The 25403-nt window shown below is 39.7% G+C and overlaps 1 protein-coding gene across 3 annotated transcripts in view; it reads right to left on the reverse strand.

Annotated features, from left to right (window-relative positions):
• The window catches only part of arhgef10la (Rho guanine nucleotide exchange factor (GEF) 10-like a), a 181937-nt gene that overhangs the window by 22699 nt on the left and 133835 nt on the right, over nucleotides 1-25403 (reverse strand). For all 3 annotated transcript variants that reach the window (XM_084739346.1, XM_084739337.1, XM_084739330.1), the window contains 3 exons: nucleotides 10211-10297; nucleotides 4603-4817; nucleotides 3176-3333 (listed from right to left, as the gene is read on the reverse strand). In XM_084739346.1, the coding sequence (XP_084595472.1) occupies nucleotides 3176-3333; nucleotides 4603-4817; nucleotides 10211-10297 (460 nt within the window). The remainder of the gene's footprint in view (nucleotides 1-3175; nucleotides 3334-4602; nucleotides 4818-10210; nucleotides 10298-25403) is intronic.

Raw genomic sequence — 25403 nt, forward strand, 5'->3', positions numbered from 1 at the left:
CACACTGTGCAGCAAAATGTTTGCACCCCTTGCCACCCACATGCTAATAAGCGGTGCACACTTTAATCCACTTTCCAACTTCTTTATCATCAGTTCTCTCTCACGCGTGCTGTCTCGCTCTCTCTTTTTGCTTCATCAGTGTGAAAATGAAGCAGACCTTTTTTCTTTGAGCTTTAATCACGGGGCACACGTTGCAGCTACCACAGAAGCACATTAGAAAGTGAATTACATAAGCATTTCCTTTGCTATGCGTTAATGAAGCAAAATTAGGGAAGGGAGTGCACCCAGCCATTTAATTAACATTTTGAGTTGTTTATTTCTGCCTTTCATAGCGGAATAGCTTTACAATGCCTTCTGACTTCCACAGGTTAATTGCTTGGCATGTTATAAAGGTCATTTTTCCACCTTTTCAAAATTCACTCTTGTAAATGTCCCTCCGGCCCCTTGTACTAAAGCAAGACCATACCAAAGCGTCTCCGTCTTTAACACAGAGGGGGCTCTGAACCAAACATCTCTGCCTCGTCGTCTTGCAGAGTATTTTCATTTCAGTTTTATTTTATTGGAATAATGTCTGATGTGCATGTGTCAGTGAGGATCGCTAAAGCACATTACTCACTAAGCAACAATGTGTTTGGTGTATTTATACGCTTTTTGATACAAGTCTCAACTGAAACCTTGGCATTCCTTGGCTGCTGCAGACTTGTTTTTAGACAGTAGCACGCTAGTCAAGGGCATAAATCTTTAACAGATGTGCCGAATCCACAAACATTCCCTGGCACCCTCCAGAGCTTTTCCCCTGTCCTTTTTTTTTTATATACAAAGCATGAATAGTAATATTTAATCGGCATGCAGCAGCTTGGTGTAATTAATCATCCTTTCTGCTTGGGAGGAGAGAGGAGCACAGGAGGAAGGCAGGCACATTGACATACTGTGGCCAGGTAAGAAGAACCCAGTGATAGAGCTATTGTGCTCCCGCTGGCTGTGAAGACTGCAAACTGCTGCTGAGATGGTGTTAAGCCCCCCCTGGCCTTGTGCAATGCCTGACTAAACATGGCATGCCATCTACCACATGGTGAAGTGTTATTTTCATACTTACAGCGGGTGTGAAAATCCGTATAGCATAAAAGGGAAAGTGGTTCTAAGGCAACTGTTTGAAAGTTCAATCCAAAATTAGACTGAATGAATTTTTACAAAGACTCGTTCTGAAAACGGGTTTAAAATTTATCACACAGGGATGTTAATCATTAATCATTTATCAGTTAATTGCTGTTAAGAATGTGACCAATTTAAAATGTATTAACTGGCAATGTATGTTTTGTGTACCATTTCTCCAGAGCTCACAGGTTTTCTCGCAATTTAGTCTGGTCTGCCTTGTTAGTCTGGAAATGGCAATAATTGCGCTCCATTTGACATTGTTTTGAGCCACTTGTTAATTAAGGACAGACGGGCAACAGCAGCCATTTCGAGTCAGAGCTTTATTGTTGTTTTACTATTCTGTTTGTTTAAATTCTTTGTGCTTCATGAATTGTTTCACATAACTAATGTGCTGCGAGAAACGTTTAATGGCTTAAACTGAGAAAAAGACGTGCTTTGTATCTTATTCTTATAGATGATTAATAGATTATTCATTGTGTGTTAATGTGTGTTAAGTATCGATTAAGGCAAACGCACGAAATTTGCTACTCTGCACATAACACAAATATTGACTACAATACATGTTTACTACAGAGCTGTTTTAAGAATTTATAATGCTTTAAAAAACTAATTTGTACTAATTATTTCACTGTGGGGAAAAATATTGATTAACAACAGCTATTAGAAATTAACAATAAAATAAATTAACTTTTCAGTCCATCACATCTCATTAGGAGGCCGACATGCAGGTTCCTATCTACAAAAACAAAAAAGGAATATGAAACATTAGATAACCTCATCAGTGAATAACCAACAAAAGTAATAGAAATGTAATTTATTGTGAAATTAATACATCCTGTGTGTCTAATTGTGTTTGTATTTCATTAGTTAGAACTAATGCGTACAGCAAATTCTGGAATTCACACACAATAACAATGCTTTGTTAACTTGGACAACATTTCTTCAGTTTGATTGATATCACTCTGATTCAGAACTGAACTGTTTACACCGGCGCTAAACAAAGTAATCTGATTAAACGTGTGTTTACATGCTGTGAAGCATAACTTTTTTGACATGTGCAAACTGGTTCCGCCCACTGTGAAGCATCTAATCTGCCAGAAATTTGACAGAAGAAGAAGTGGTTCTGGTTTGCCAAACACCAGTAAACAAAGAAGTCTTTCCGCCCTATAATTTCCAGGTTTGACCCACATTGTATCCTGGGAACAATATTAGCATCTTTTAAATCTGACCCCATGTGGATCAGCTTCCAGAGGTTATTCTGATTATTTATGGTTTATAACGGTCCATGTAAACGTAATTTATTTATTTCTTTTGAAACCCCTCAGGATCGACCGATTCTCAGAATGCTAACGTTTATGCAACCCACTAAATCAGATTGAAAATGAATCCTGATTGGGCCGGATTGGATCAGCCTCTTGTGATTGAGGTGTTCACATTTTTATTCTGATTGGGCTTTTAGTCTAATAATTTGTGAAATGTTACAGTCCATGTAAACGCAGACAGTGACAGGCCTCATTTACTGCGTCTTTAAGACGTGCAAGTTTCTAAAAGTCTTATTTAGAAAATACTGTCAATAGATAATTTTTCACGGCAGCCATATTGATATGAAATAGTAGGGTAAACAAAGGTGTTTCAAATGATGCTAATTAAGGTCCCGTTCAATTTAGTGCAGCAGAGCTTTTCCAGTGAGCCAACAAGCAAAATAACAAAGCACTGACTCTGTTTGATCTGAATGCAACAGAACTTAATTAGTACCACTGATAACACCTGTGTTTACACTACTATTTCACATCAGAATGGCTTCTGTGAAAAAGAGCTATTTGTCGTTGTAAATATATTTTGCATTTTTCAAATTTGTTTTGGCTTAATTTTATATTCTACCAAGATGAATTTAAAAATAAAGTACCAGTGAAAATTGTACGTTCTCGTTTCCCCAGCAGACCACACACTGAGAACAGCAACAGGCATCAAAGACTGCAGCCATCAGTCTGAAAACAAAGCAACCTTGGAGGCACCTTACCACTGTTACTTCTTCCATAAACCATCACGGTCCCGTTCCGCAGGCCTGCAAACAGGAAGCGGGAGGAGTGCTTCAGGCACAGCACAGGGCAGCCCTCTGGGTTATGGAGGGTCAATAGGCATTGTGCTGCAGTGTCCACGCTGCCGTAGACCAGTATGCTGGAAGAACAAAAAGCAGCACAAGCCAACATGATAAATGAGTGTCGTTTGAAATGACAGAGTGCCTCGTTTTCATGCAGTTTGATTCAACAGTGCACTTTGGAGCAAAGCATTGTGTATGTGCAACCACTCTGTCTTTCTCATGTTTGAAATGCCATCTGAACTTTGCTGCATCTTATTGTCTTCTTCAGAATGACAAATGCACATTGCTGTTTGTTTCTCTCTGACTGAGAAGAAGTCTTTCGAGTGTGCTAAAATGCTGAAATTGTTTTTTTTTCCCCACTGTTTTTTTTTTCTTTTTCCCTGGACAGACACTTATATTGAAAGGAATGAGTCAGCATAAAAAACTGCAGACATACATATGATTTAGGTTCTTCTAGAAATGATGGAGACGCTTTATAATAACCATCATTTATAAATGGTTAATTCATACTTACTAAACTTAATAACTGAATAGTTTTTTTTACTGTTAAGAAACCATTTATTAAGCAATTGTAAACATTTGCAACAATAAAATGTGACGTGACGTATTATAATTATCAGTTGCAACTTTGATATAGCCAATGTTTACAAACTAGTTATTAACATTATCAAAGAGTAACTGTTTTATATTACACAAACAAATGATAAAATAACTAAATAATATGTTAATTATAGCATTACTAATAATGAATAAACATGATAAAATATAATTTCATTGTTTGCTAACAGCGAAATAACTATTAACTACAGTAGAATTAACTATCAATTAACCATTTATTAAACTTGGTTATCAGGTTATCATATATATGTTAAAGTGTTACAGAGAATTAGCAACACGATGACTGAATCTGAAATCCAAGAATATTCCGTGTTTGAATCAAACAAAGAATGAATTCACTGTAACGAAGAGAGGAGACCGAGATCAAACCTATCCTCTGTTACACACAGTGGGGATCAGAAGGTTTATTGGATTTGAAAATGAAACAGTGATCTTAGCAGCAGCAGCAGTATTGATGCTGTGTTAGGGTATCAACTCCGATTTCCTGCTTTGATGAAATATTGACAAGCAAATCTATACCGCCAGAAACCTCAGGGGACTGTAACAAAGGATAATACGGGATATTATTTTACATCAACAGAAGCAAAGCGCTTGTGTTTTTACCTTTATATTTGTGCTTTTTTTTATGAACAATAAACCAAATTTCATCATTTCAGCTCATTCTATATCAACACAAAAGCCTATTTCTCGTTTTATCTCTGTTATGTTGTAATATATCAGTCTCTCACCGCCCATCGTCTGATCCAACACAAATGTTGGCGCCAATCCCTGAGGGGGGCTTGTGAACTCCTGCCTCCACTTCCTCATTCGGAGAAGGTTCTGGCACATACTCCAGACATCGGACAGCGGAGCCGACCTGCAGGCTCTTTACAGCTCTTGGCATGGGCCTGTTGAGGGAAAATATCTCTATCTGCCCCTGAGAAGCTTCTCCTCCGCCAGCCACCTGTAGGGAGAAAAAAAAACATGGTTGAGAAAGGTCGAGACCCCATGTTAAGCTGTACCGATGGACTGAATCATAATGCCACGGGTAATAAACTATTCTGCTGAAAGAGCGGGAAAAAAAAGAGATAGGAAGAGCAGGGAGCAGAACCAAAGCCAGCCTCCCTTAAATCGTGCTTGCAATGTGTTCACTGTCTTAATCAAATTGTGGAGGCCAGAGGATAATGTGTCTTTGGTTAAACATTCTCTACCTGTCAGCAATTTAGATTTCAAGAAAGTTCAAATCAATTATCCTTTCAGACCTTGTCGTTTGTAGTCCTGACTCACTTTTTTTTTTTTTTGAATATCACTTAGAATTTTAAACACATTATGTAATGGATTCACAATGTCATCTCCAGAACATCAAACAATTCTTAAAACTCTGCGATCTTTTCATCAGTGAAGAACAGAGGGGCTCTCATAAGTTTGTGAAAGGTTCTGAGTTGCTTAACAATGAGGGGAGTTTACGAGATCAAGTGACGGATCTATTGCCGGAGTCAGTTCATGATGAAATGAAAAATAAAATAAAATAATTTTCAATTCATTAAGCTGACAACTGATATTAACATGTCCAAGGTCACGCTGAACGCTTGGCGCTGCGGTTCTCTGTAAAAAAAAAAAAAAAAAAAAAAACAGGAGGAAACACAAGCATACGAACAGGGACTTTGAAAAGAGCTGTCAGTGGCTCAGTTTGGATTAACTGGAACTTTTTATTATTCAGCACCTGAAGATGTGAAAAAAACCCTCTGAAGCAATTAAGAAATCAAACCTTGAAATTTTTTTTACCAAATTAAGGTCAACCAATCATAAGAGTTGCAATGGCCTTCCAAATAATGTTTACAGATGCACTAACCCATATTTATTAACCATTTACTATACAAAGTATTATATGCACAGTTGAAACTTCATAATGGCCATGCAAATAATGTTTACAGCTGCACTACACAGTACTTATTAATGATTTACAAAGTAGGCAAGTATCAATTGCAACTTTACAATAACCGTACAGATAATGTTTACATGACGAATTGACCTCTGATATCAATTCGTGTCTGGTCACGCTCAACACTCGGTGCCGCGGTTCCCAGTACAAATAAAGGAGGACACACAAGCATACAAACAGAGCCTTTGAAAAGCCGGGAGCTTTCAGTGGCTCAATTTGGATTGATTGGAAGTTTCTGCCATTCAACGCCTGTAGATATCAGTCCCTTTCTAAAGACTTGTGAAAAACAATCTCCCTAACAAACGAGAAAGAACCTTAGATTTTTATCAAAAAAAAAAAAAAAAAATTCCACCAATCAAAACAAGCTTTCCAAGGCGAATCACACCCCACGGGTCTTGATTTACTATGCACCACATTTATATTGGCCTTTGTGTAAGCCTGTCAATGCCAATGCTGAGAAAACGAAGACGGCAGGAGCCCTCCAACCTATCTCTGATGCGATTCCAATTAAGGTGGCATTGCTCCCGTTCCCAAACAATTAAAGCCTCGCTGTGGGTTTTCAACACAATTTCATCCATTACTCCTGTGTGAGGCCTGGGTCGACGTCCAGACAAAATACAATGTCCTTCATGGAAAAGAAGCACGGCTGCTTGCTGCTAGACGCTGAAGATTTATTCTCCGTATGAATCTCATCGTGTGAATGTGACATGAGCTAAATATAGTCTTTAGCTCTTCTCCTCCACACTCACCCTTATTTGCATGCAATCATTTGTTTGATTTGTATCAGCGTGCAGAATCTGGACAGGAGCGATCCTGTGGGCTCTTGAGAATGAGCCAGAACAAATAATGGTCTGTTGCACAGGCTGAAAAAAAGATAGGGAAGACTTATCTTGCAGCGAGGAGCCCAAAAAAACACGGCTTCAAGTGACTCTGTGTAACCAGAGCCAGAGGCAAGCCCCACCCCTCTCGCTCAGACTACTTCACAATTTATACATTCACGTGTCCATCTGCACCTCCGCATACACCGCCGTCCCTGTCGACGAACGCATCGTACCCTTCACCCCTCCCCCCTTCTCTCCCTGCACCCCAATATCCAGTGCAAATACTGTGTCCTGACAAAGTCATCACTACTTATTTAGAGAAATAGATATCTGGAGTCGTGCCCTGGACAGATTCCTCCTCTCAGCTTGGGAGAAACAAAAACTTCCCAAACAGTAAATGCTCTGCCAGCATTAATTAGATTGCTCTGGATGCAGTGAGGAAGCGTGGGAGAGTGGTCATGATAGCACTCTCTGCTCAATTGTATTCGCCACATTAAGAAGCCAAAACCATGGGTCACCAGATTGTTGATGTACTCTGAAACGGGCGCATTTTTATGAATTCTAACTTCCTGAATAAGCGCATGAGAGGAGAGATATAATGGTTGAGTTAGTAGTAGGATGTTGGGTAAAGTGGGACAAGGAAGGTGAAGGCAAACAGGGAAACACTGGGGTATCAGGCTGATTAGACACAATGTCATTACTCTGATCAAAGCACACAGAAATCCCCATGGCCCATCTCACTTTAACATGATTAGTGTCATCCCTTATTTGACAAGCCTGCCAGGGAGGTAGAACCAACTGGGGGCGGGAACACTCAGCCACTAATTATTCTTGCTGGATCCTCAGGCCTTCACTGTTATTTTTTTAGTGGATACCAGTTTGTTTTTGCCGTGGTTACATGTTGCACTGTACAGTATGTAACATTGACTGTGCTGGAAGAAGGTCAGATGTGCTCAGTGCTCACGGAGCTGCTGCTTGTCCTGTTTGCAAGAGTGGTTTCCAGAAATTCAGAGTAAATAAGCAGGAATGTACAGTTAAGGAAATTCTTGAGATATCAAATCATAATGAAAAAAAATCTGCTGAAAATGTCAGCTCTTATGTGAAAGACCTCCAAGATGTTACTTAAGACGCCCTTACAGATAGCATAAAGGAGCCGCAGTTCTTGGGTCTCTATACAGGCAGGCACCTTCAACTTATTGAAATGCAGGAAGTGTACCAAAGTTTATTCAGAATATCAAATGTGACTGCCTCCAAATCAAAAAATGCAATTATAATTCAATCAAGAGGTGCATTTTCATTGTTTACTGAGCAATGCTCCATCTCAGTGAAATCTCAAACGGTTCCCTAAGATTCAGATCCAAACTCTTTTTTTTTTTTTTTCGTTTGAAAAGTTTTCCTGAAACTTACTTCCATGAAAAGACTTCTTGGACTCAAGTCAGGCATGTCACAAAAATGTGACTTGAAATTTAACTTCAAACTTGACTTACTTTAGACTTGACTGGGGTCTGAAGTAAGGAAACTGAGAAAGGAAGGGTCATTATGTCTTTACTTTTGTCCAAAGGCTGCTTTGAAATGCCATTGTGGAACTGCCATAAACCTATATTCATTCTAATGGCCAGCTGGGGGCAGTTACACTGGTTGCAAAAAGAAGTCCAGTAGTATGTGGGCTTATGGGAAAATGAGCCAACTTCTCACTTGATTTATTACCTCAGTAAACATTTTCCTTAAAAGTTTTACGATTTCAAGTGCTAGTTTCAAGTCTTCTTCAATACAGCATGATGTTAATTTTGTACATCAGGGTCCCATTTACAGTAAAATGACCTGTCAAGTCGCTACCATGGCAACCCCCCCTGTTCCACCCTCTCGTCCAGATACTGTATGGTCACTTCTAGCTCCAAAAAAACAAGATGGTATCTACCATACTGTCAAACAAAGGTTTCAGTGTCCCACAAACCAATAGGTGACATCATGGTTAGTTAACACTTACAGACTTTAATGGTATATACCATGGTATAGTTGTTTCACTGAACATTTTAATGACAGTGTTTCTGAATGGCTGAAACAGCACAGCAACTATTACTGAACTGGGACACATTTCACATAACATAAATGCATTTTAAGAACATTTCAAGTTTGTCAGACTTGACATTTTATTTTCATTTATCATTGCTGTAGGCCTAAAATGATTCTTATATTGTCCAATTCTAAATATGTGAGGCCTATACACCATTAAAAATAAAATAAATTATTTAATATTTTGTCAGCTAAAATGTTTCTCACAGCCGTCATCTGCAGCTTTACACGTTTTCTTCAAAAGCTTGTTGGTGGCTATTTTTTGAGTCTCTGTATGCTAGCTATGGATGCTGAATCCAAAATAGCAAAGTGTCAGAGGAAAATAGAGAATTTAATAGTTGTGGCTCCAAACAGATTTTCTTTATTTTCTTTGGCCAAAACTGTCTCTTTTGAGAGTAAAGGTTGCTGACCCCTGTTCTATAGCCCTTTCTTCTTTTGTAGTTTCCTTGATTTGCACTGCCTTTGAATGGCATGAGATATGACTTGGTCTTGACTTGGTCATGTTTGTCTCTTTGCTGTGCCTTTCTGGTGCGTTTTAAAAATAAATGAACTTTAGCACTGCAGATAACAGAAGCAATTGTTAATGGCTTAATGTGCACAAACGCATGTGGGTGTAACGGAATTGAAACCTTTTCATGCAACACTTCAGTCTAGCATTCACTAACTTTAAACTCGGTGTAACTCGCAGCATGTGGACAAGCTACCTTTATTCCTCCAAATGGTGTGGGAGGCCAAGGTCAGGGGCCTCTAAGTCATGTGTAATAGTATGAGCTCTAAGAGAAATTGAAGTCAGAGCATCCTTTGGCCCTGCAAACACTGATATCTCAGTGCCCTAAATGCCAGCTGCACAATATCTGCCTTTCCCTATCTGAGTGAGCACCCAGTCCTCTTTAGAATAGCTCTACACAAGCAATTAAGTCTGAAACACTGAGCTGTACGCTGTGTCTCTGGGCCCACACTTGATTTAGCCACCTTTTAGGTTGAAAGAGGATTACCTGATAAATTGCCCACCATCTCCAAAAAGGAGGGGGAACAAAAAAAAAAAAAAAAAAAAAGAAACTTAAAGATTAATAGCAGCTTCTTTGCATCATTTTTTTCCCTCTGGATTCCCTCCTCTTTCTAGATACAGATAAAGTCCCACAAGTCCAGGGATTGTGGTGTGATAGTCTGGCGCTACAATTTGCCCCACTCATCAGAAAGCCCTCTGAGGCAGTTACCTACCACGGGCCTTTATACTGTATTAATTCACAGATTCCTGGTGACATTTTGCAGAGAGAAATGGTGCATGCCCCATTCACAGCCTGGAGATACATTTTTTATTCTTTTTTAAATGAATGAGAGCAGAATGTGGGAAGGACAGTTAAATGGCCACGGTAATTGTGTTAAAAGCTAAAATTATCAGCAACTGTAAAATATGCATTATTTTGCCTTGTCATTGGTTTTAGTTATTTGGCATTCAATTGAGTGTGTGGGTGTGTGCATGCATGCGCGCGTGTGTGTGTATAGGCAAGCATTACTTACCCAGAGGTAGCCTTGAGGTAAGGAGGTGCTCGCTGCAGAGAAGCCCAACAATGCGCAGTGAACAGGATTGTGGAGGGCAGCTTCAAGCTACAAGAGACAAAATGAATATTGATTTAATATCCTACAGTATCATGGCTCAATACTGCAACCCTTTTTTTCATTCTTTTGATGTGATCTCAAAAAATACCCTCTGGCACAAGCTGGTCACTCTTCACAAGGATACATGTGAAATCAAAATACCTGCAAACAACAAAGTGCCTCTGCCATCAACAAGAACGATGGGTGGATGATTTTTAACCACATTACAAGCTATAAATGTAAGTGTATGAAAACGCTGGTTTGCAGCATCGACTGCTCACACGATAAGTCAATAAGATATGTTAAATGTTGCTACTCTTGCTAGTCGACACCAGAAATTCTTGTTGGTTAAACGTGGTAGCCCTCCTCTTCCTGTGCTACCAGAGTGCTGCAGCCTCTGGTTCCCTCATCTGGAAGTCAATGTGTTTTTAAGAGGTCTAAATGTTTTGTTGAATGACATAAAATCCATCAGTAAAAAATTTTTTAAATTCTTAAGTCTTACAAAGGTAGTTGAGAGAGAGATTGCTGAGGTTGTCAGGGACATTAAATATCATCTTGCCAAAAACTTGTCACTCAGTTCAGATAGCACCGAATCACACTGAACAAAAAGTATCACAGACTTTTGTTTGCCAAAGAGGTTATTTTCTGTACAAAATCAAAATCCCATTGCCTTTTTGTGGGTTCGGGCTTAAATATACTAATGAGGGACGGGTTCGGGTTGGGTTCAGACAGAATTTTGTTGGGCTTGGGCCTGATCAGGCTCAACTTTTCAGGTCCGATTAAAGTTCTAGGAGGGAACCAGAGCGATGCAAACTTTTGGGTTGACCTACAAAAATGCGTCATCTCTGCAGCGCTAGAAAGTGCAAATATGAATGACATCTCATAATACCAGCACGGTTGGCAGTATTTTGATCTAGAAATTAAAAATAAGGTTGTATGTCTGCAGACGCTGTGATCCTGCTTGGTCTGAAAAGATAAAGCACTGAGTTCTTGTTTGTATGTGCAAAGTTCATAATGCACGGTGCAAAGTGCCTCATACATCAGCTGCATTTAAAATACTGTTTGGTTATTGAAGAATGTGATTAACGATTTCTAATGGCTCTAAATGCCCACAAATTTTTTTGGACAATGTTCTGACTTTTAGAATTACTATTAAAATTTGTATTTAATCAACAGGGAAATTAGTCCCAAGGAACACCCCTAATTTACATGTATGCATATATAATTTTTTCACAGAATATCTAAAATATTGAGGACTCTCCTTACGATTTTATACCATTTTCTGTGAGCCCACAATATATTCCTATTTTGACAAATGTGTAAAAACACTTCATCTAAAATTCATATTTATACAGTATGTTGAAAACTAAATAGTGATATAAACAAACGAAGGCCGCAACAAGTGATTATTTTCATTGATTAATCCAACTATTATTTTCACAACGCATTAGTCGTTTTGTCTATAAAAGGTCAGAAAATAGATGAAAAATGTTGGTCACTGTTTCCCAAAGCCCAAGATGATGTCCTCAAATGCCCTGCTTTGCCCACAACCAAAAGATATTTAGTTCAGTCAAAAAGTAGTGAAGAAAACAGAAAATATTCAACAAATAACAGACTTATGCCACAATGCTAATATCACAACCTGCAGGTGTTAAATTTTAGATTTCTTACTACCGCGAATGCCAAGATCAAAGGACAAACACTAAAAACAATGTTTGATGTTTGAATTATTACTGGAGGCAACATTAGGGGTTTGGCCTAGATTTACCTTTCTCTACACAACTACAACTTTATTTCTAGTTATTTTGGAAACCACGCTGTCCACTCACAAGGGTCCAGACGATTGAAGGCTTGAACCAAGTCAGATTCTGTCAATAAAAAGGAACCAATATCTTACTAAAAGGGAAAAAGACATCTATATTCCTCGGACATACAGCAGCTTTGTCAGCCTGAAAGTGAGTGATGGAGGTTTTACCCACAACCCCAAAATACTCAGTTTACTGTCCTTAAGGAGTAAAGACATCTTTGTGTCACATATTTAAGAAGCTGGAATCAGAAATTTTACTTTTTTTTCTTAATAAATTACTTAAACCTATTAACTGATCATCAAATTTTAATAATCGATTAATCGTTGCAGCTTTTTAACAAACAGACTTGTGCCAGAATGCAAATATCATAAAATTTTAAATTGCTTTCTACTATGAATGCCAAGATCAAAAGACAAATACTAAAAACAATGTTTGATGTTTCAGATTTTTGAGGCGAACATTAGGGCTTTGGCTTTGATTTAGCTTTGTCTATACAATTCTTAATTCCATATCATTAGATGTGTTCTAGTTTTGAAGTTACCTTTAGTTCTAGTTATTTTAGTAACCATGCTGTCTACTCACAGACAGACAGAGTCCAGAAAATTGACGTTATGAACCATGGCAGTTGTCCAGCTTTTTAATATCAATAAAAAGGAGCCAATATCTTACTAAAAGGGAAAAGAAATCTATATTCCTTGGACATATATCAGATGTGTTTGCCTGAAACGGAGTGATGGAAGTTGACATTTACAGCGTAGAGCCCGTGGCTAATGCATCAAACCCCCTGTGGTGAAAGCTGCTCTTCTAACCAGCGGTCCGTCTGGTAGGAAATGATTATTATTTCGGTGTATGACCGCTAAGGGTGGGCCATGTGACAGACAGAACAGCTAATTGTGTGTTGTTGGGGGTGGGTGCGGGTGAGCTGAGAAGGGGGAGGAGGGAGTGAAGTGAGGGTCAGCGATGAGCGCCGCACGTCTTTAACTGTCGTCCTCCACAGCGGCAAGCATCAATCACAGGTAATTTATAGCCTCCCCTGGCCAGGACCCTCCCCCTTTTCTCTCTTGTTGTGTGTGTTTGTAAACACTAAACAAAAAAACAGGATACTGGCAAGATCGCTGCTCTCCCCGTCTGCACTGCAAGGCTACTCCTCCACTCCCCCTGTGTCTGTCTCCATCTATTCAAATTCACTCCACAGATGCACGGCTCGTCCTCTCTATCAATCCCTCAGTCCCACTTTCCCATATTTCACTCCGTTTTATGCTGCTCTTTTTCCTCAGTTTTTTTTCTCCCCCTCTCCTTCTGCCAGCCCTCCGTCAAGTGCAGTGAAATGTTTTTTGATAGGTAATTAAGTGGCAGCCATAATAGGTGCCCATATGGAAGCCCTGTGGTTAAGAGAGACGGAGTGGCGTTGGACCAGAGGGACCGGAGGACTATAACGGACGGTGCTGGTTGTTCGATGGTGGTTGGATTTTATCAGTCACCTGAGACAGGCAAGCATCGTGGGCCAATCTTCCCGGGCCTAGATTGCTTTGTATGTTAGCTCTCTCCAGAGTCGGCCCGAGCAATACTAGTGGGATGTATCCACTCCATCAGCAGTCCCATCACAGCTTCATAAGGTATTCAAAGGCAGGAATGTGCACTGGGACCATTCAGATAAAGAGCTGATGTGTAAATGGAGAGGCTTCTTCTTAATGAGATATAAACCATTTAAAAAATTTGATGCCTATTTTGAAAAAGGACTGCTGGTACAGTAGTGGGATCTATCCACTCTATCAGAACAATCCCATCACAGCTTTATAAGGTATAAAGTAGGACTGAGCAATTGAACTTGATAATATCTTGATATTTTTAGGCTATTAACTATTATTACTAAAACCAGAGAAGACAACACTTATGCTGTATCGCGGTATAATGAAAATATATAGTCTAATTTCATAATATTCTATTGATTTAATATTGATATATTGCCCAGCCCTCTACTCAAAGGCAGGGATGTGCGCTGGGATCATTCAGATAAAGAATTGATGTGTAAATGAGGAGGCTTGGCCCTTAATGAGATATAAACCATTAGGAAAATTTGACGCCTACTTTTGTAAAATGACTGCTGGTGTAAGGAGAGAAAATTTCCTTTTGGAATATTTTTCAAGTAATTAGTTATTTGCTAATGACATCCTATTATGCTTCAAAATGTTAAACAGCACTTTCTGTATAGGACAATTATTTAAATCCACACAATCATGCAATAATTAGCATGAGACTTATTTTCAATTTGGAATGAAAAACATTTTATATGAGAACGTCTCACAGGGCTGGAAGTACACAAGGATGCCGAGGCGAGGATGGATTTTGTTCCCATTAAAGTGCAGACAGTGACTTTGATCAATACAGTAAACCACTGGTCCACTTATTGAACTTCTTTAAACAGCCGATGGAAAGAGGCCGGGCGAGCATAACAACAAAGGCTGTGAGATCATTTCCACCTGTGAACGTGCAAATTATATCGACAGGCACAAAGGACATGCGGGTCTTCAGCGATGACCATATCAGTGGTGATCCAAATGCTAATAAGGTATCAGTGAGGCACCATTAAAAAAATCAATGAGATCCAAGCTTTCTCGAAGTCGATTGTCAGTCTCGTTTATAGCGGTGTCTGCGTGTGTGTGTGTGTGTGTGTGTGTGTGTGTGTGTGTGTGTGTGTCTGCAGAGCTGTAGGTATGAAGTTGAGAGGCTGGAGCAATTCCCAGGTGTGGAAGCGGGATGAGTGAGAGAGAGAGAGAGAGAGAGAGAGAGAGAGAGAGAGGGGAAGGTGAGCCCGAAAGCCGGCTGAGGGAGGTTTGATGGGAGGACTTCGGGGAGCGTGGGGAGGAAGAGGGAGGAAACGGGCAGGTGAGCTAATTAATGCGAGATTTGTCGATGTGATGAGAGGGCGGCCTCCCAGCTGCTGGTTACCAATGACCCAATGGTCGACAGAGTGTCCGCCCCACCCATTACCCCAAGAGGGCGCCAGCCCATATGCTGGTTCCAGGTGGCAATGGTTAGCAGAGCGGCATCCGTTGCTTTTCCGGAAGATAAATGTAAAATGTGTGTAATTACAGCCACTCCTGCAGGATAGAATGGATGGGCCCATTTATCGTGACTGTCTCGTATCTACTGTGAGTATTTTTTGCCTAGTTATGCTCTGCTGCAGCTCTTGGCTCTGTGTGTCAACAAATGTGAGTAGTGGTGGTTATTGGTAGTGGTCTAATATGACAGGGTAGGGTTTTAATGATTCATGCTCATGGCTGTCAGGCTGTCTGAGTGGTGTCCCCTTGGTAAGGATGACTTCCCCAAATCCAATTAATGTTGTTTTACTTCCCAAGGCTACTCAGGTGCACTGTTTTTCCTTACAGCAATATTCCTCTGTAAGCACTGCGAAATCAGCTCTAAGATATATGGGGGATTTACCACACATCCGATTTGTGACAACTGCTATCCAAAAGGGGTCCGAGCATCGTATCCACCAGGGTCCTATAATGTTATCAGTGACAAGACACTGTGCAGCCAGGATTGCATTGTTTGGCCTCCGCCATGCTTATGTAATGGATTCTCTTTATTGGAAAGAATGCTCTATAGTCACTTATGAAAAAAATGCATTAAGTGAAACTCCTGAGTACACATTTCTGGTCTGTTCAAAAGGAAAAAATGAGTTTGCAAATACTATATATTGCACTGTACAGCCTGCTAAAAATCAAATAACCAATATTATCTCCATAAACGACGTACGCACAGAGAACTGGGTGATGTATATTAGACCCACAGAAAGAAAATATGGCTGTATTTTTTTTTCTAATTCCATAGTCACAGTGCCTTCCCCCAATTCCACATACCAACAATCTTTTACACGCACTAACAAGCACTAATAGAAAACTTCCACTGTTTATTAACTGGTAATTGACTGGCGCTGGCGCTCCTTCCCCACTGCAACCCCTCTGCCTAAGGCTACAGGCAGGACGGCCACAGAGTGAATTGCCAGTCAACCTGAAATTACTTACATCCAGTGCACTGCTACAGGTAATGCACACCAAACAAGGTACTAACATGAGAGATTTTGCAAAGTTGCTGCACAGGTTATCAAGAAGGCAAGCTCTGATGGAGAGTGGCGTCCGTTCATTGCTAAAATATAGAAGGATCCTGAGTTTGATAACCATGTTTGATCTTGATTTGACCTTTTATGGCAACATAGGTATGTCTGCTATATGTAGCATGTTCAGTAATAGAGCGTACATTAAAATAGTGGACGGAGCTAATGGGTCTGACACAGATCTAATGGCTAAGAGGGGTTTCAAAAAGTAGTCAGACTGTATGTATGACTACGGCAACATGACCCTGCTACTCACTGAAATTATAACATTAATATACAGTTTCCTGATGAGTTTATGGTCTCAATTGTTAGTTTCAAGTCTTCTTCAATCCAGCATGATGTTCATTTAGTAAATAACTGTCCGATTTAAGGTATTTTCACATTAAGAAGGTTTGCTCTGTAAACTTGACCTTACATGAGACACCCCTTTAAAGTGGACCCGAGCACGGTTCTTTGATCCTGTTGAACGGCGCACCCGCATGGTAACAGCACAGAACGCTCACACTATTTCAACAAACTGGACTTGGGGATCAAGTGCACTCTGGTCCGGGCACAGGTCTCTGGTGTGAAAAGCCCTCTTAGAGTCGCTCGCTGCTGTGTGGGCACCCGTACTTTGTCCAGCCTTGAGCTGGGTTATGTCCCGGACAAGCCACCAATCTGTCACAACCCGTGTACTGTTCAGCTATAATATGAGAACGACTGTAACCAGACGGCTGACATTTTTGCGTGTGCAGTTTCCATCTGAGCCTCCTGAAACACAGAGCAAACTGTCAAAGTAAACAGTGTCGATCAAAGATTCTGTTTTTGCTTTGCCTGTTTTCAGAAACATATTTTAGTGTTCTGTTTAGCTGTAATACGAGAAACTTTGTGAGCAGGCAGGCCATCATTTTTCCGGCTCGATGGACAAGCCATGACCAAGCAGCACGTCACCAACCAGTTCCTTGCTCTTGTCGTTTATGCATGTGCACTGGTGTCAAAAACCAAGATGGCACCCCGATAATGCCAAACTTGAAGCTTCAAAAGTAGCAGTCCACAAACCAGTGGGTGTCATCATGGCGGGTTCACATGTGTGCAACACCTCAGCAGAATAATTCCTTAGAACTTGCTCTGTAGTTCCTGGTTTAGCAACTGATTTCTGACACTATACCATAAAATATATGTCTACACTATAATTCCCTTCAAACTGCTAATTATCTGGATCCACAATGCATTTGCACAATACTGAACATAGAGGGAAGAAAGCAGAACTCATCCTTCTTTTCCACTTTGATTGCTTGCAGATTTTTTGCACGACTTACAGATTCTATCTGAATAGGTAATTTACATTATACTTGCATAAAGCTATAAAGAAAGGGAAAATGTCAAGAAAAAACAGTGCAACTGGACCACAAAACCACAAAAGATCTGTGGTAAAACTGAAAAACAGATGGTGATATCTGAAAGGAAAAAAAGAAGATGACATTTAGCGACTGCTCAATTAGGATGTCTGACCAGTGGGACTGAGAAGGAGGAGAACCACAGGAGACACAAGGTTTTTATCTGCATAGGGTGAAAGCATAAAACAATTTTCTCAAAGTCAAATTGCCAGGATTACAGGGTCAATACACCTGACTCTCAACAAAAGGTAAGTGGCCTAAAAGAGACCTTAATTGCACACTAAACTATGCTTCAATACTATGTTCCTGACCTGAGGCTTGCAAATTTGAGGGTTGCAAATTTTAAGGCTTCACAAGACAAAAAAAGGTTGGGAACCACTGCACTGCACTAAGTAATAAATTAGACTTTCACACACTTGCATCATCATTATTTTGCACTATGACAGACAGGTGTAGCGTACTTAAAGGTAATTTCTGACATCTATCAAAGACAGAGCATTCAATTAAGATATTTTTAGCAAAAGGTGGTGAAGTACTTTTGTTTTTGAGAGCACAACACAATTTATACGTTCTGCACTTTGGGCAATTATGCCACTCAAATAAATGGTTCACATTTTGGTAGGAAATGGAGAGTGATGTAGGACACAACGATGAGCTGGCTTTCTATTTTTCTTTAGGATCTTTCCATATCACACAAATATATACTGACAGACACTTAACAAGCTAGTTCTGACCAAAATTTGTTTTTCAAAACTGCAGTAACAGCATTTTTCTTAGCTAAAAGGGCAAAGGAAAACAGATCCTGATCAGAAGTCAAAAGGATTTAATAGATTTCAGCTTGCAGAATGATTTTTCAAATAACACTGCCTTCAAGACAGATGCGCTCAGTTGCTGCTTCTAGCTCAAACTAAAAACAATGCAGTCTAATACAACATATCTGAAATAACACCAACTGTACCTTCATGCAGATTTTTTTTAAGTTGTTTCTGAGAGGTGTCGATTCAACAGAGTGGTTATTTTGTGGTCCTGTTGAACTGTTTCGTGTCATAATGACAGAAAGCTGCTGGGATTAACAAGCAGTAACTTCTCTTTTGGTTACACCTCTGTGTGCCATTCATTCACTCATTCATGCACACACCGGCAAAAACCAACATGGCTGTGACGCGACATCCGCCTTTACACACTCTGGTTACTATGGCTGTTGCTATGGTAAACGCATCAAAGGGGGCAAGTCAACATTACCCCGTGTGCAACGTGAGAACAGCTGCCCAACGCATGCGCTCCTCTCCTGATCCATGTCTCTCACGCAGCTTTTGAAAATGTTTTACAAATAACTGAGCCAACAACTGTACTCATGAATCTGTTGTGGTTATTAGTGTAGTCACTAATGAACCGTTCATACCACATTAAACAAGTAATAATACTAATAATCTTTGATATGTGCTGCCTGCACAGTTTGAAGTCTCACCACATTTCAACCCTCTTTGCTCAACACACTGTATAGCCTACAATTACTGTGTGATACATTTACTACAGTTAAATGAGGTTTGCTTGGAGTATCATGCTACAGAGAACATTATTTTCTTCATATTTAAGAATTTATCATTCCCAAGTTACAAAACAAAGTTAAAAAAAAAATCTTACCCCTGCATTGAGAAAATTTGTTATACTGCATAGTAAACAAAAAAGACTTTACAAGAAGATTTTTTTTTATTTTAAGAAACAAGAAGAAAACGACGATCAGTTTTTAAGTGAGTGCCTCTACATTGCAGTGTGTGCAATTTCAGTACATTTTATCTAACCAGCCAAGCAGTGTTTAGAGAAAAATCCAAGGGGCCTTAGAGCATCAGAGAACTTTTACAATTTTTTTTAAATCCAACTTCCAGTCTCTCTGTTACAAATCTGCTTTTAGTTTAGATAGACATGACTAATCGACATGGCATGCTATTGGAGGAAATTTTATTTTATCAAAAGCATGAACAAACACAATGAACTGAACGACTATGTACCGAGCTAATGGAATTTATTTCCTGGACACATGACACGAGAGAATAAGTAAAATGTGATTTAAAATGGTACTAAAACAGCATCCTTTGATTGGAGACCTTGAACAGAGGCAGAAATTTGCGTTTGTTTAACTTCTAGTCACTGGTAGAATAAACCGGTAGAGTTTGGAATAAATACAAACGTGAATCATTCATTCTTGTTTCTGCAAATTTAAGAGGGTTCGTGTGTTCGTGTGGCTGTGGAGGAGCTGTTTGCGAGTACGAATACAGTACACTTATTGTCAGGAAAGTGGTGGGTGCTATCTATTAATTAAGTCATTGAATATAATCTATTTGGACTTTGCATTGTCAGGAGCGTTTCTTGTCTGAGAGTGTGTGTGTGAGTGTGTGTGTGTGTGTGTGTGTGTGTTCTAGCCTTTGTCCTGTGTACGCATCCTGATAAGCTAAACTAAACTGATTTATTCAGCCAATTTTAATTTAGTTATGACACTAATTATTCAGAAATTAAAAGAATGTAAACAAAAAAAACTTTTCTTCACTACTTCCCCTAACTATGATGCCCCTATGTCCTTTAGTTCATATAGAGTCCACTACGGTGTTACTATTATTTTGTCCATCCTATTTACATCAGAAACACCTGCCTGTATAATGCAATGCAGCACATCCTCAAATATGATCCTGCAGCTGGCAGCTGGGTGTATGTGCACTGTATATTATGCTACATAAGCCGTTATACACACATTGTTTGTGGACACTCTCATGACACAACCATACGGGGACGGCAAAATGTTGTTTGCTCATTATCTGTTTTCCAATACATCATACTCTCTAATGAAGCTAATACAAAAGGACAACAGGATCAAAGTTGAAACTTGCTGTTCATGTTATGATTTCATGAGCTGGATGTCACCCTGTGATTTAAATTCCACCAGCATCTACACGCAGAGATCAAAGGGCCAACCACCTGCTGTGCTTGCAGGCCCGCGTTACGTTCAGAATATTCAAAGTCATTTGAAGACAATAAGATTAAACCATCTGCACGAGAGGGCTGAGTAGACTGTCTGATTTTTAACTCTTGATAGGCCTGTATCAGGTCCTTTAGAGGTGTTTAGGACTTGCGGCAAAACCATATGGCTATCAGCTTATTATTAAAACCGGCTCAGGACATTTCCCTCAATTTAATAACCACTGTCTGTACAGTAACGATTCCCTGTCTCCCCTGGCTATGCCACAGATCATATCAGCAATAAGTGGAATGAAGTTGGAGAGTGGTTTTGCATATCACTGCTCAGAGCCACAGCCTGACATTGGTAGGACATCACAAACTCATATTCATGACTCGACTGAGATTTTCTTCCTCGTGTCCTTCACCGCTCCTAGCTGAACGATTGCAACACGCCCAACAAATGTGATGCAAATTCGCTGTGTCGCTATGCCCCCTCTTCTCACACACACACACACACACGCACAGATCCACACACCCACACACCCACACCGCTGACTCCTGCGGCCATGGCAGTTCCAACTCTGGATGAAAGCAGCGTACTGCCCCTGCATTAATGGGTTCAAAAGAGGACTACGGGCCAAAACTTCTCTGTGTAGTCAATCACTTCCTCCATCTTCCCTTCCCTTTTTGCCAGAGACAGGAGACATCCGCACAGGGCCCAGACAAGCTTCGGAAGAGCTGTCTTCACCCTCCTCAAAGACAGAAACTGACACAACTGTTTGTCAACATGGGGTCCTGGATGAAACCCTGGGCACAAGAGTGGACAAGGCTTTCTATAATCCTTAATATCAGATGGCAGGAAACGCAGAACAAAGGCAGCTCTGGTGCCAGCTCCGTCCTAGCCATGTGGTGGTTGCAGCTCGCTTTTGCCAAGGAGGCTCTGCACATCAAGGAGCACCTCCCAAATTTGAATCTGCCCCTTGCAATCCTTGGATCCTGATTCTCTGGTGGCCCGCTTGGCATAACATAAGACAAAAAAAAAAGAATCACGACTGTTTCACAAATACTAATCTGGGTGTTCAACCACCACACTTTAGGCCCTTTGTCTCTAGCCTGTATTTGTTGCCTAATATCAGACTCAATTGTCAACTCGTTACACTCCATTTCAATGTTCAGTCTGACACAGCCTCCACTCTAACCGATTTCCCTGGCGGAGGAGGAGGGGGGAATTCAATTTTCCCTAACCAATCACCAGAGACCAACGTATTCACCTGAATCTAACTTCATTTTAAGTCGGCACTGGTGCGTTGCCGTGCCGTGTGCTGTAAAGGGCGGTTACATTACTTTAGTCAACCATAAAGTGTGCAGATGAGCTGTGTGTTGTGTTTGCTGCCTTAGAAAAGAAATAAGAAGTCCTTCTAATGTTTCTGTCTTTGTCAATTTGTGATTTTTGCTTTTTTAACACTAGACTATCTTTTAATAAGTTGAATCATACACTGCTACAGACTATAGCATAATTCATGTTCCCAAAAACAATGCGAGAACACATGTCGGTCAGTCTTTGAGGTTTATTTCAGCAGCATTAATGCTATATTGCATATTAAATAAGTAAAGAAAATACTTTGTGTTAACTTTAGCTGTACCTGCTCATTAAGCTGGTACCACAAGAAAACAAGATGTTCTCCAAAATAGAGCTCTTGAAAATTGCACACAACACAATGTATGCATTTAAATTAACTTTCATTTATAAATGAAATTGAACTTTGAAACTGTGAATTTTGAGTATTGACCCTTTGAGGTTGCTGTAGCTGGTCAGAGTGGAGTGTTGAAGCCACAATAATAAACTGAGTTTACTGTGAGTGAAGTAAGCAGCTATCAGCTTGCTTCAACAGATCAGATGAAATATATGGATCAAAGTATGAGCACGCATTTTGTTTGATGTTAAGCATGTGAAGTTAAATGAATCTGTTAAGATAATCACAATGCAAACTGTATTAGCATCAAGCTAACAGACTGTTATTTATGTATATAAAAACTGATTCAGGAATCAACAAAAAAAGAATCAAGACACTTGACAGGATCCATTTTTTCTCACACCCCGACTAGTTAGCAGCTACAAGTCAGGCCATCAAAACAGACTAAATCTAGAGGTCACCCAAATACGGTTTGAAGCTGCAACGCTGGAAGTTGCAGGTAAAGTAACAAAGAAGATCAGATGATTGATCACATTTCGTTTTGGTCACTGGCCACCATGAGGTTTGTTCTTACCTGCTAATTAGCTAGCTCTGCTGCTAAACACATTACATTAAGAGATACTTTTTATTTATGTTCTGTTGCAGCAAACAGCATGTAGCCTTTGAGCAACTATTATACTGCAATCTGAGCTTATCTACTCACTTCTCTTCTTCAGTCTAGGGCTGCAACTAATGATTATTTTCACTGTTGATTATTTTCTTGATTATTTGAGCAGCTGTTTGGTCTACATAAATGTCAGAAAATTGATAAAAAATGTTGATCACTGTTTCCCAAAGCCCAAGGTGACGTCTTCAAATATCTTGTTTTTCCCACAAACCAAAAACATGTATTTTGTTTACTGTAATAGAGTGGTAAAAATACTAGAAAATATTCACATTTAAGAAGCTGCAATCTGATCATTTGGACGTTTTTCTTAAGAAATTACTAAAACTGATTATCAAAATAGTTGACAATTAATAATCAATTAATTGTTGCGGCTGTACTTTAGTCAACTTAAAACAGGCTAAACATCAGCGACTATCTTGTCTTTAGCAGTCACCATTGTTGTTATTACTCATTGGCTCTGGCACACAACCGCACATCCCCTGACAACAGCGTTAATCCCGCCTTGCGGCGCTGACTGACTTATCATTTTAATAGAGAAAACGCTGTTACATGTCACGATGCCAGACCAGAGAATCAGTCACCTCAGTGGAGTGGGCAGATTTGAAGGTCTGGACCCGACTGTACTCGAATATTTTAAAACAAACGTTTTCATTTTCCACCCATGATTTAACTGTCCTGTGCCGAACAACCCAAGAGTTGGCATTTCATAACAGGACCGAAAAACAAAGGTAAAGTCGACTCATTAGTTTCACTATACAGCAATTAAACTGTGAAAACACCTTCTGAATCACACAAAAGTTCACATTTGTGTCTACTTTAAGAGAAGGCAGAAGGCAAAAGCACCCTCTCCTTAAATCTCTTAACACTGGCCAACAACAATAAATTAAGCAGCATTCAGAGGGGTAGTTGTCCATGTCTTGAAAGCAAGTAGCAGGAAGACTAATTAGCTGAAGAGAGAATAAGGAGAGAACATATCACTGCAACAGACAGGATTGGTTTGGCACAATAGGAAATCAAAGAGGAGAGAGGGCTTTCTTCCCTATCCTTTTGAATTGATGCAGTTTTTGCCTATCGCCCTCTCTCCACATTGATGTATAATCACAGAGGAAGAATGTGACCGAATTAGCACATTAAGCAGATCTGCAGGATTTCCCTTCTGGGTACATAATTTGTTCCTGCATGCTATCTTGACAAGTACAGAGTGAGCAGAAACCCAGGGCCAGAGAAGGAGGACTCTACTCTGAGGCATTGCTAGAGTGTCTATGATTCCCTGTAATTAGTATGTTAACTGTCACAGCAACAGATCAGGCCCTTCGTAAATGACCTCGTTGCCAAACGGTGGGTGTGTCTGCCCTGTGAATATATATATACATATATATTTATATATATATATATACACAAGCACTGCACTGCCCTCTATTGGCAAGATGATTAAGAAAGGGAAAAGAAGATGCACAGTGAAGGAGCCAGGCTTAGGAGAGGTGCAAAGCATGTAACTACTAAGTAATTACCATGTAATTATAATAATAAAACTGAACTTACACCAAGTAAATGAATCTCTTTAGCACACCCTAACTGTGAAACCCAGAGTCAGCAGTTATAAAACCACCTTGATCCCGTCATTACAGCAGCAAATTAAAAATCCCAAATCCTTTTCGGCATCCCTGTTCCAGCTGTTTAGTAAATTAATTAAAAGCTTAGGTACACAGGACGTAATGATGACATGCCTGTATTAGCATGCTGATGCTAACACAGCCTCTCGGGTATCTGCACCATTTATTTCAATACACCTCTCTTTATTTCGGTGCACACACACAGCTGCAACATCGCTGCCCATTGTGCTGCCAGCACAACCTGTAATGCTGTCCTGGCCAATGAACGGCAGGGAGAGAAGGCTGTACCGTTGGCAAGCTTGCCATTCATAATATAATTGCTCTCACTTTGTTATTAACATCATCTATTCCATCCAACAACAATATAAGCACAACACTTCTGTTTTTGCACAGATTTTCTGTGAGTTAAGCAGAAACACTAAGACTTCTTCTGTACACACAAAAGGTTTATTTCTCTCAAATTCTGTTCACCCAGTTGTTTAAATTCTTGTTAGTGAGCACACCATAAAAATGAAAAAGTTTAGAAAGCTCAAAATTTCAAGGCAGCTGACTTCAATAGGTTTTTTAGCTGTGAGCCCAACTCAAGTTCTGAAAAGGTTTTTTACCTCACAATACTGCTGTGTTGAGATAATTAACTTTTCTTCTTTTGATGAAGTTGAATCTTTTTTTTACATCCACCCCAAAATTTGTATTTCAAAAATTGTTGAGAAATCTTATCGAAGAGACAATGAATTAATGGTTAACAATTTAATATTTTCAATTACATTTTTTTATTCTCAAGCACACAAATAATGACAAATCAGGTCAACAGCTCACTGTGAACAGTTTCTGTCTCAACAAAAGTTCATATGTCGGCAAAACTTTGTTTGGTTTATCTAGTTTATT

The sequence above is a fragment of the Lutjanus erythropterus genome, chromosome 2 (assembly GCF_056507025.1).
Source record: "Lutjanus erythropterus isolate fLutEry1 chromosome 2, fLutEry1.hap2, whole genome shotgun sequence".
In the NCBI taxonomy this organism is placed as follows: Eukaryota; Metazoa; Chordata; class Actinopteri; order Lutjaniformes; family Lutjanidae; genus Lutjanus; species Lutjanus erythropterus.